The sequence below is a fragment of the Mytilus edulis genome, chromosome 4 (genome assembly GCF_963676685.1).
Source record: "Mytilus edulis chromosome 4, xbMytEdul2.2, whole genome shotgun sequence".
NCBI classification, from domain to species: domain Eukaryota; kingdom Metazoa; phylum Mollusca; class Bivalvia; order Mytilida; family Mytilidae; genus Mytilus; species Mytilus edulis.
This window is the reverse complement of record NC_092347.1, coordinates 51,798,991-51,812,170: the sequence shown is the minus strand read 5'-3', so window position 1 is coordinate 51,812,170 and position 13,180 is coordinate 51,798,991. Positions and strand designations below refer to the sequence as shown.

The 13,180-nt window shown below is 32.4% G+C and overlaps 1 protein-coding gene across 1 annotated transcript; it reads right to left on the bottom strand.

Annotated features, from left to right (window-relative positions):
* Positions 1-2,710: 2,710 nt before the first annotated feature.
* LOC139521897 (uncharacterized) lies at positions 2,711-12,946 on the bottom strand. Its single transcript, XM_071315606.1, has 7 exons — positions 12,773-12,946; positions 10,006-10,166; positions 8,944-9,015; positions 6,806-6,964; positions 5,238-5,364; positions 4,951-5,075; positions 2,711-3,510 (listed from the first exon to the last, which is right to left on the bottom strand). The coding sequence occupies exons 1-7, from the start codon at positions 12,869-12,871 to the stop codon at positions 3,321-3,323; spliced, it is 933 nt and encodes a 310-aa protein (XP_071171707.1). The 5' UTR covers positions 12,872-12,946; the 3' UTR covers positions 2,711-3,320.
* Positions 12,947-13,180: the final 234 nt, after the last annotated feature.

The window sequence follows — 13,180 nt, the reverse complement described above, 5'->3', positions numbered from 1 at the left end:
GATATGCTGACTCAATCCATGGCCATGTATTTAGATTTTGGATATTGGACCATAATAGGTAAATTTAAATTTCATTCGACAACATTCATTATGTGTCATATGCGGTGTCAACTATTTAATCACAATCCAAATTCAGAGCTGTATCAACCTTGAATGTTGTGTCCATACTTGTCCCAACTGTTCAGGGTTTGACCTCTGCGGTCGTATAAAGCTGCGATGCGGAGCATCTGGTTTCATGAGTTAAAGTTTGAAATATAAACATTTATAGTTTTGTTTATAAAGTACGTATAGCGTGTAAGAGAAGTGATAAGTCCTAATGGATTGAGAAGAAGGTGGAACCTAAAACATATCGAATATTTTTTTTAATGCAATTAAGACAAGAAAATTGAATATAATGTATGTCACCATGTATTTTTTTACACGTGTTTGTATTTTAACATACGATACACAAGTGTATTTATAATGTAATAATTTTATATTTGGTTTAGGGTTTACCGCAACGCAACAGAGAGGCATAGACAATAAACTCCTTTCCTATATGTAAAACAAATTTAAAAAAATAGATCCTCATCTTTCCAGCTTATCATATAAATAATTATTCTTTGTTTAGCGTGTTTTTGTTATTAATAGTGCAATCGTAAATCCATCTCTAGAGCAATTAACATCTGCCTGCCCTCGACACTTATTTCAAACCTGAATTTGTAAATGTTCAATTAAACAGGGTCACTCGAGCTGTGCAAATTAAATCCCATATACCGACTTGCCTGGTCAATAACTATAACTTAGCTGTAAGAATATTCAGTAAGAAAGGTTGAATTAAGTGGCGTTTTAGGTTGAAGTGGAGTTTTAGGCCAATCAAATGTATTTGAATCAATATCTAAATTTCAGAATCTTGTTGAATCTTTTGACTTTAATAGAACATTGTACATGGATTGACAGAAAATACATCAAAATTGCGAAATTACACCATCAGTGCTCATTTGATTTGCATATACCATGGACGTATTATTTTGAGGATATAATACTTCCATGGATGATGCATATACTTAATAAAATTACCATAGAAAATGATAAAGCCACAAAAAGATATAAATGAAATCATAGTCGTTATAAATATAATTAATTAAAGCTTTAATACTAGAGGCACTTTAACCCCATAGAAGACATCTTACAATTTCATCTATATTTTGTGTTATTTGTAGATATTGTCTTAGTATATGAAAAGAAACAATTCAGTTGAGAAAACTAACTGCCTTATTTAACTATTAAAACAGACATGAAAAACGACAACCACTGACCTACATACTCCTTACGTGGGACATGCACATAAACAATGTGGCAAGGTTAAACATGTTTGAAGGCGCCAACCCTCCATCTTTTCTGGGACAGTGTTGTAACAGGTACAACATAAGAACAAACTATAGCAAGAATGTGTCCCCAGTACACGGATGCCCTTCTCGCCCTATCATTTTCTATGTTTAGTGGACCGTGAAATTGGAATATTAACTCTATTTTTGCATTAAAATTAGAAATATCATATCATAGGGAACATGTGTTCTAAGTTTGAAGTTGATTGGATTTCAACTTCATCAAAAACCACCTTTACCAAAAACTTTAACCCGAAGATGGACAGACGGACGGACGGACGAACGAACAAACGGACACACAGACCAGAAAACATAATGCCCTTCTACTATCGTAGATGGGGCATGAAAATAAGATGATAAGGGGTTAACTCATCAGTTCATACAAAGCAGAAAACACCCAGCAACCAAATCACAGACTCGGCGTGGTAGGAATGTTACGATATCATTGTTATATGCTAATTTGTCATAATTCCGTAGCTGCTACTACATATAAATAAGGAGCTGTAATTTGAGTGCAATTAGACAACTCTCCATCCAATTTTTATTGTAAGACTACATGATATTAATCTACACAATTATAAACCCCAGTGTGTTAAATATAGAGAAAGTCAACGAACTTTAAGCAAGAAAACAAGGCAGAATAATTGTAAACAAATAGGGAATTATTACATATTACTAGTATACGTCACAACAAAAAAGATGCAAAAACGTACAAATTTGAGAGTAAACATGTTGAGTTTTCGGTAAGTTACCTCGCATATATAAATAAGGAGATGTGGTATGATTTCCAATGAGCAAACAATTTGAGCAGTATTGACTCAGATAGTCGACATTCCCAGCGATAGAAACAAGTGCCTGGGGTAGTGTACTAGTGACATTTTGGAATTCTGTGCACTGATAATTTATCTTTGACACCGGGTTTCACAACATGGCGCCTGTCCTGGATTGGCTTCTGTGTCGGGATGAAACTCCGCATGGTTTTTTAATGGAAGCATTACACTCAGTTCTGTTTGTATTCCAGCTACATTGGGTAGAAGAAGTAGCCACCGCATTAATGTTTGCACGAGAGCCACGCGGCATTTCGTCTATTACTATCAACATTTAGTCTTTTTCGCTTCGTATTGTCTTTTTTCTAAGCGATACCGTAAATCAAAATGCGTTTGTCCATTTCTCTTTTGAGGCTTTATCGCTGTTGATGAACTGGATTGTTGAAAATTTTGAGCAACCTAGCTTCCTTTAATATCGAACGTTAGAAAATATGATAGGGACGCCACACAGTGAAGAGGTCACAAACACGTACAAGGTTCAGAATACGAAAGGAGAGAGGATGAAGAACAAATACGGAATTTAAACTTTTATTAAACCTGTATTATCAGTAAACTGATAAACATTATTATACAATACTATACAATACATCTTCACATCTGTTTTCAGCATTTCAAATGTACAATGATTTAAAAAAAATCGTTATATCAATAACATTATACGAATAATTTTGCGAAAATAACGATTTGTTACACAACAAATCGATTTTCGCGATATCATGCTAAATCATATATCATTCGAAAGCACATCATCAATACTTTCTTTTTTGTCCAATCACAGCGCTCCTTAGTTGGCTCGCTTCACACCCCTTAGGTACACAAAAGGCTAACCTAATACCGGAGAAATGCATGCTACTTTTCCCCCTATAGATAAGAGCTATTTTCGTAAAATTTCAACGATGTATAATGACCTTTGTCCTGCAAAAAATCTTAGTCATTTCTATTTATATGTTGGTAAAATATGTATGGAAAGTTCAAACTTTCACCGAAACACCTTTCTCTGTATTGATCGAATCATTTCTTGTGAATGTCTGATTAAATCGTTGGCTATTTATGTTTATTTTTATATGCATTTATATCCTAAAACAGATATACAAACATATAATGTCAGAAATTTGATGACCAATTTCTATTCATCAGCGAATCCCTTAACTGCAAAGACATGCATATAATAATTGGCTCCTTGCCAGATGATTGCGCATGCTTGGAATACCATCAGAATACAATGAGCTATGTAGAAGTTATACCATAGCATCACACCAGTCAATGACACCAAACAAAATATCCAGTTAAACACATAAAACATAATGCATTTGTGTCTGAAAATAAAAGATGCACACATAAAAATACCAAACATCAGATCACATATACTGACATATATATGTAAATATACAAAGGAATAATCTCGATCTATTACCCTCTTATTAACAATTTAAGTTCTTCTATATAGCTAGTATCCTCTTATTAACAATTTAAGTTCTTCTATATCTGAGCTATTACCCTCTTATTAACAATTTAAGTTCTTCTATATCTGAGCTATTACCCTCTTATTAACAATTTAAGTTCTTCTATATATCTATTACTCTCTTATTAACAATTTAAGTTCTTCTATATATCTATTACTCTCTTATTAACAATTTAAGTTCTTCTATATATCTATTACTCTCTTATTAACAATTTAAGTTCTTCTATATATCTATTACTCTCTTATTAACAATTTAAGTTCTTCTATATATCTATTACTCTCTTATTAACAATTTAAGTTCTTCTATATCTGAGCTATTACCCTCTTATTAACAATTTAAGTTCTTCTATATCTGAGCTATTACCCTCTTATTAACAATTTAAGTTCTTCTATATATCTATTACTCTCTTATTAACAATTTAAGTTCTTCTATATATCTATTACTCTCTTATTAACAATTTAAGTTCTTCTATATATCTATTACTCTCTTATTAACAATTTAAGTTCTTCTATATATCTATTACTCTCTTATTAACAATTTAAGTTCTTCTATATATCTATTACTCTCTTATTAACAATTTAAGTTCTTCTATATCTGAGCTATTACCCTCTTATTAACAATTTAAGTTCTTCTATATATCTATTACTCTCTTATTAACAATTTAAGTTCTTCTATATATCTATTACCCTCTTACTAACAATTTAAGTTCTTCTATATATCTATTACTCTCTTATTAACAATTTAAGTTCTTCTTTACAAATTCAACTAACATGACTAAACAAGCACTTAAATACCGTTTTCATATTTTCGCAAATTGCCATAGCAAAATTAACGTGTTTCTATCCTGCAAATATGCTTTTTACATGTATTGTGTATCCTTTTAAAATGTATACTAGTATATTAACTGGCTGTAGCTCAGAATGAGAATTGTGCTTAACATTCTTATTCTTATTCGAAGTAAACATTTAGAAATGTGCTGTAGAGTTCTACGGGTGATTTTTGTTCTACAGTAGTGTTTTACTTTTCACTGCATATTGACAAAGATTGTTTACGTGGTTGCTTTTTTTTTTAGGTATCATTCCTTGAAATTCCAAAGTTCTCTTTATCAACAAAGTAAAAATTCATGACGATGTAGTTGTCTAGAACTGATTGGTACTGGCAAATATCTCAGAATTTTAAAAAAAATCGATCAATTCGGATAAAAAGTGTTACCCTAGAAGAACATTCTTTTGACCTTTCTGATTGGTTCAGACGTATGTTAAATTTTAAAATTGTCTATTGAAAAAAACTTACTTTTTACCACAACAGTGAAAAAGTTTAGTGAGACAAGCTTCTTCTTTTAAACTGAGGTAACTGTAGCTCGTAATGTAATCATCTGTTGGTTTCAATATTCTTTGGACGATGATATGGTACAGAATCTGCAATGTAAAATCAATAAGATACTATTTATACCACCATAGTGCCGCTTTTAACCGATCTCTATTTCCAAAAATGGAAGAAGTAAATAAAACAGCACTTGGATAACTCTATTCAGCAATTTTTCTTTTTAAAAAGCTGTTCTTTTTTTATATAATACTTACACTGTGAATGAAAAAGCAGATAAATGGGAACACTGTCAATCCAAGTACCATATTTACGTCAACTTCGGTCGATGGTTTAAAGTCAGCCATCCAATATTGTGATGTGGATTCTGGATACCATCGCACGCTGGAAATACGATATCATTATTAATTTTTGGGTAAAAGTTGCATGAAATGCATTGATTTCTAAAATCTTCCAAGGTTTACCCTTACTTTTGAGAAAATCAAAATATGTTGCATTGATCATAACATTCTAAATATCCTATCCATGAACAGGTCTAGAAATGTATCACTGTAATATATGCTCGGTTATTTAATTCATACAATGATAACATTCTTGTCAAGAAAATTACAAAACTTGTGCAAGGTGCAGTTATCTAATACTTGTTCTGAAAAACATCAATGATGTCTTTGTTTATAAAGTAATCTGTACAATTGGAGTTATCTTCCTTTATGAAAAAAGAAGATGTGATATGATTACCAATGAGACAACTCTCCACAAGAGACAACATGAAACAAAAATTAACATATATAGGTCACCGTACTGCCTTCAACAATGAGCCAATCCCATACCGCATAGTCAGCTACGAAAGGCCCCGAAATGACGAATGTACAAAAACTCAAACGGGAAAACCAACGACCTAATGTATGTACAAAACATTGAACGGAAAACATATACTATAGTATGTAACACATCAACAAACAACATCCACTGAATTACAGGCTCAGACTTTGGACAGGCACATATATACAGAATGTGGCGGGTTAAACAGGCACAAATGTAATGAGATGAAGAGTTATCGCCAACCATTGAATAATAGGATACCATGAGAGAAACGTCAATGGGAAGTTTTTACAATTGTTTTTACATTAGATCATTGTCCATATATAATTGTAGTTGAATCAACTACAACCAATGTTTTACAATTCAATGTTTAATTTTACTTTCCATTGTAAGAATTAAAGCAATCTTTACCCTCTGTTCTTACAAGCACTTTGATTCATTCAGTTCGGTTGACTGACAATCCTTTAATTCATCTCATTCCTTTTTGTACAATTTCCTTCATAAATATAAATTTCTTACAACAGAAACGATTTAAAACAAGGTTTCTTTTTTTCTTGCGTTTTTTTACTGTCTCTTGCTCCAGTGTAAATTACTAAAACTACCTATATATAAGGCAATCGGAGTTTCTCTCATGGTATCTCTCGTGGTATGCTTCAACTATTATTCAATGGTTGGCGATATCTCTTCATCTCATTACATTTTTGCTTGGCTTTAGATAGATTTTCCCAATCTTAAAAGTATCCTGGGATGTATTTAGCTGAAAAGTAACGCAAGTTCTAAAGAAAACCAAATGGTCGATGGTTTTCTCGTTCGTACTGTTCTACATTTGATCATATATGGGCTTTTTACAGCTTGCTATTTTGTATGTCATTGCTCATTTGTTAAGGTTGTACAAACCTATAGTTACTATAGCTACATCTATGTTATATATTGTATGGTGGATAGTTTTCTCACTTGCTATCATATCACATCATCTTATTTCATGTTAAATATAGTTTCTTACACAAAAGACACTAATGGAGGAAGGTAATGTATATAAGATGATGTGACTTTGTCTATACTGTGAAAAACAACAGCATTCCTGTACACAAACATGGCCCAAATCAATGGTCCGTTGGCTAGACCAAACACGATGAAGAATAAAGTCTCGTTAGCAGGTATCCTGTAAATTAAAAATAATCATGTTAGTATAATTTTGTCTTTTATTCAATAAGAAAGAATAAACTCTTGTTGTCTAAACTGGTGCCTTGTAGTTTTTTTTTTAAGTGTTGACGACAACGATTTACGCTTATCTGTAGATGTCTTTTCTATGCAAAAAAAGTGATTTGAACAGATACAGCAAATCTTCTTTTTTACATGTTTTGTTATAATTTTCTTGTCAACGGCTTAATTTAGCGTTCATCTAAAATAACTCAATATTTTGGAGTGCATGGGCGTAGCTAGAAGAAAACGATGTGCAAACAACTACCGCCGAGCGGAGCGTGGCGAAAAATTTCGGGACCCTTTAATGTAGAAAAATGTTTTTTTTTCGGTTTTCGGTCATAGGACGGTTTAAATAGGAGCTACATGTAGATAGTACTTATAAACAATTTATGAACGAAAACTATTAATACTTGAATCTTCTGAATAGAGTAAATCATGGTTAATACATAAACAACACATTTTTGAAGTTACAGAATTTACTCAACATTGACCAGAGTCTAAGCAGAAACGAACTTCTCTATTACTTTGTCAACATTCACACTGAAATCCCGATCAATATGCAGTAATGCTAGCGATGATAACCTGTCGTTATTCATTGTTGATCGTATATTTGTTTTCAACAGACTTAATACACTGATAGATCTGCATGGTAACACTCGCGAGATGTTATAAACCAGCGTACGTGTTCTCCATCGAGCGACCTCCCAATAGAAATTGTCCGCCAAATACATGCCAGGTCATTTTGTATGTCTCAGACAATGTTGAGAATTATTCGTTGTTTATATTTCCTACAACACGAGGAAGCAGATACGACACAAAGATTATAAGCTATTTTCTGATAATACCAGACACCCTCTACTCTCCAATTCCATTATCATATGGTCTACGTGTGTGAACGCAAAATATAATGAGACTTTCCAATGCTGTTTTGGCAGTGATTGGCTCTGGTAGTCTGTCGAATACATCACCTTGGCATATTTTCAATAATATCAAAGGGTTTCGATAAATCTAATGGTCAATTGGTAGTACCGTACATCGCATTGCAAACAGATAAGCCGTACTCTGTAAAATGTGCTCAGAAACTACACGTTTTAGACCGATCAAATCTGTTAAAAGATACAAGTTACTGTCCGATTTTTACATGATCTCCAATAAAACGTTTATTTTGAAATGCCGTTATTTAATGACAGTTCATCAATTAAAAAAGTGACAACATATGTGTTTCCTTTAACCATAATTAATTTATAAATTTTTATTTTGGCATTTTTTTTGCTTGCCGAATCGATGTGCACGCAACTGCATGTTAGCGTATAGGGAGCTACGCGCCTGGAGTGGGTATACCAGACTTAACTAATCGATCAGATTGGTAATCGAACACTAATCGATCATATTTTATCATTCAGTACTCGATTGATGACTTGAAGTCATCGATCAGTAATCGATCAAACTTCCTCGGGAGTTTGATCGATTAGTGATCGATTAGATTACTGATCGATTTAAGACCTATTACTGATGGATTAGTGATAGATTATTGACAGATTAGTGATTGTATTATTACTGAGAAAACCTTATTCAAAAAGATATAAAATTACCTCTTTCTGCCACATTCGTGGTACATTTGAAGCATAAAAAAGACATTTGTCGTTTAACGTATTTTATAATAGAACTATAGCATATTGACATATAATAGAACAATAACATAATCTGGGGATCTTTTTGGTGTATATGAAGGAGTGTGTTGGTTTAATTCTATTTAAGCAGGTCATATTAGATATTCTTCTTAGTTTAGTCTACAACCCAATCATATCAAGTTTCGTATGTTGTGTCACGAATTTATCCTCCCAATCATATGCTTTAAAATAATCATGGAAGTTCCCTTTATATTCATTTTTATTATTTCTGATAAGTTCAATTGGTGTGGTTAGCGTTATAACTTACCAAATATGCACAAAGACGAAAATGTTTGCAAAGTAACAGAAATCTAGAAGGAAATACTGGTAATTCAATTTCCTAAAAGAAAAGATAAAAAAAATTCAAGCAAATTACAACAATGTCTCAATACATCTGGAAATGCAATTTATCAGATTTCAAAATTTCCAAACTTTAATTATGAATCGAAAGAGTATTGCTCTGCATAAGGGTGCACAATAATTTTACAATGTTTGATGCAAATTATTAGTAACATTAATTTAGCCTTGAAATATCTGTATCTAGAGTCAATTCCCAATAGAACTGATTTCCCACCAAGGTAATTTAAAGAAGGTATCTACTGTCTACTGTAATAATTCAAAGTTCACAATTTTCATTTTATCTTGAATGTAATCAAAATACAAAAAAAAAAAGAAGTGTTTATGTGTAAGGGATACGTATTTTCTGACGTATTTGACAAATATATTTCACATTTCACTGTGTCATTTTACTTGAAAATCGTAGTTTTTCAGTGTCGTACCATGCAGCAACGGTTGAAGACTTAATGCGAACTTTTTTGTGTTAGGTTGTATGAACAACAATCTTTAACTGTTATAAATTTCGCTATCGTACCACGTGAAATGAAAAGTTTTGCACACGCCACCTCTGCTGTCCCTCCTCTATAGTGTGTGATAACATTTTGTGCTGGAATTCGATGTTTGCTCTACCACTGTTCAATCCATAGATCAATCCAACGCAATTTATGACAATACCACTATATCAATCAGAATGAAATTTTTTGAAGTGTTTTGAGAAGTGATTTTACTTTGTAGTCGCACTTTATTTGAATAATTAATACAAAACCTATTTTTAAACACATGCAAACGTAATTTTAAGGAAATGTGGTATGCTTGTCAGTGATACAACCATTCAACAGAGTCCAAATGCTGCGGATGTAAGTAAATATCTTTTTCCTACAAACCTTTTTACAGATCAGCATGCATGGACATATGATGATATATTTTGAACTGGCTGTGTTCGTTGGACAGTAGTGGAACCAAAGGTCAAAAGAACAAAATCCTTATTACTCACCAATACATTACCACACGTATCACCAGAAGTATTGGTGTGACAATTGTGTAAATATATGGAATTAGCCATTGTTTATATACTGCACCATGTGTCAAGCAAATTATTATGACTATGGACAGGAGATGGACGGTCTTTTCTATTAGACGATTCTTCTTCTGTTCCTGTAATTACAAGAAGATTTGATTACAACAGGAATTATTTGTGACAGCGATATTTTCCTCTTTGTTTTATTTCGTGGAATTTCAAACTTTATCTAAAAGCAAGCGACTATTGTTCTCCAAATTGTTAGCTTACACGTTAAGAAGTTATTCCATTTTAATCGTAGCATTATCCATTTTTTGTTATCATATATATGTTTCGTATAGGTGGCGGCCAAAGTTTTCCTAAAGCTTTAAGGTGTGAAAATTGAACACACTCATCACATTTTGACAAAATGTCCCAAGTACCCTACTTTGGAGAATATTATGTACTTTTATGAAAAGAACTGATTTATTTTATAGCAATGATAATTTTGAAATGTTCCCATTTACGGATCAAATCGTGACCTTTTTGGTGTTTTATGAAAAAGTTGATATTTTAGGCCATTTTGTGCCAAAAGAGTCCTTTCATTATTACAAGTAAGATTACGTAATTGATATTATGTTGTTTCTATGCAAATGGTAAGTTGGACATCAGCGGTCAAGCTGTACGGACGCCGTGCATTTATAGTGACATTCATTGAGTTTTGTATAGAACATTTATTGGAATTACCATTTGTTGTATCTTTCGGAAATTTTATTGTTGAACTCATTATGTATACACGCTTTGCATTATTGAAGAAGTTATATAAACCATCGTAAAGATTAATTTCCAAATTAATCGAAACTTGTTGAAGATTGATTGAATCTTATTGAGCAATAGATGACTTAGGGCTTACACGAGAGAACGGAAGTTCGTAACTACCAAAGGTCATTCTTTAGAGAATGAATGATCTAAATTGTAGTGTAGGGAGGAAGCTGGTCCAACAGCTTGGGAGGGCGTGTAAGCCCTAAGTCAGCTATTGCTCGATAAAATTCTAATCAATCTTCAACAAGTTTCGATTAATTTGGAAATTTTATTGAACAATAGATGACTTAGAGACTTCCACGAGACTTTAGAGTTCTACATTCTAGATCATTCATACCAGGATGTATGTGTAGGCAATTCTGGATACTAATATAAATTCTAGTAATGCACTATTCTATTATTCCAACTATATATATATAACAAAATCATAATAAATGTTATTATTTGTTTTCCAATAAGCTATCACTTAATGTTTGTGTTTGTATAAAAAGTTTGTGCTGAGACGACAGAGAGCCGAACGATTACATGTGTCGATTGATCCTTACTTTTAAATACATTGCAAAGTGTAGGTCACATTGACCCGGAAAATACAGCTGTTCCTGTTTCTAATGTGACAGCTGTCGAGTTGTTCATGGTATAAAAATCCTGGTTGCGTCAACATGGTTCATTCCCAGGATAAAATAAAAATGTTCTGTCAGTAGTAATAGCGTCTGAGGACTACTGTTTAGTTTCATAACTGTTTTCAGTTTTTAGAATTGACATGATATTTATTACTATCAATTACATGATAACAACATTCAGATACTGACAAATTGAATAAACGACAAAACGTTGATATGCAAGTGTAAACATTCTTATTTTAAGATTAAAAAAAAAGCAGGACACAGCTAATCGACTTGACCTTATTTATAAGTACATTGAAATAAAAAAAAATATATGAGGTTACAATATATAAGATACAAACCAGAGTCCATACCAAATTTCAAAGTCTCAGCGTACACATACACTATGGACCAGTTCTTAATCAGTCATCAGGTTTGATACCAATACTCAATAGAAACAGCTGTTACTGCCTCTCCCATTGCTTATCCAATTCTCCTTTTTCATATTTAATGGTATAAATCATTCAAAGTAGAAAGTTGTAACTGCATGAGCAGGGGTTATATAAAAAAGTTGTGATTTTTAAAAAGTAGATTGAACTTTCGACTTTTTTTTATATATAGTCGACAATTGTAAGAGAGCTACCACTTGACAATCATTGAGAAACAGTAGGACTTAGTAAACATTTGATCATAATTAAGTCACAATCATTGAGAAAAAGTAGGACTTAGTAAACATTTGCACATAAGTCAAAATCATTCAGAAAAAGTAGGACTTAGTAAACATGTTATCATTGAGAAACAGTATAGGACTCAGTAAACATTTGAATATAAGTCACAATCATTGAAAAACAGTGGGACTCAGTAAACATTTGAACATAAGTCACAATAATTGAGAAACAGCAGGACTTTAATAGTAAACATTCAAAATATGTCCTGACTAGACTTTGGACACTTCGAGTACAGTTAGGTGAATCCATACTACTAGTCAGTAAACCTTGAGATTACTATGAGGCGCATGGATAAGTAATTTTGTATAGGACTGCTGGTAACAGCATCCAATCAGCATGGTAATCATTCTCCTTCTCCGTCGTTGTAGCACATGGAAAATAGTAGTTGTTTGAGTGTCTCATAAATTGAAAGTTTATGATAGGTCAAGTTTTAACCCGATTACTCGAGCAAAAGAAGCATGTCTTAAAAAATCAACTTACTACGCAGATAAATTAAAAAATAGAAAAGATCCGCATTGAAAGCTAAATGTTGTTTTGTTTTTAAAGCGTTTCTTGAAAGTCTGAGGGTTGTTTATAAAAATAAGTTGCTATATTTATATTACGTCTCCCTACCTTCTTGAATATCGTTACATCATCGGCAGAATCAGAATCAGATTTCGTTTTCCGAAGTTCGCAATACTCAATAGAAACAGCTGTATCTGCCTCTTCCATTGCTAATCCATTTAATTATTACACACAAGTGGTAAACAAACGTTATTACTTGACTTTTACTCTCCGATCAAAGTTCGTTTCACACATGTATAGAAAATGATAATTAAAATTCGATCGGCTGATTACATAATGTTATCTTATCTAACGTAATCCTCTTGTTGTCATTTTTGTATTTATCAAATAATATCGTCCCTCGGGCGGGATAAGAATCTATCTTCTTGGCATAAACATTATATTATCAATAATTTAATATTTTGTTATGGTGTCATATCAAGTTAATTTTCCGGTTTTTCTTCCTATGAAAAAACA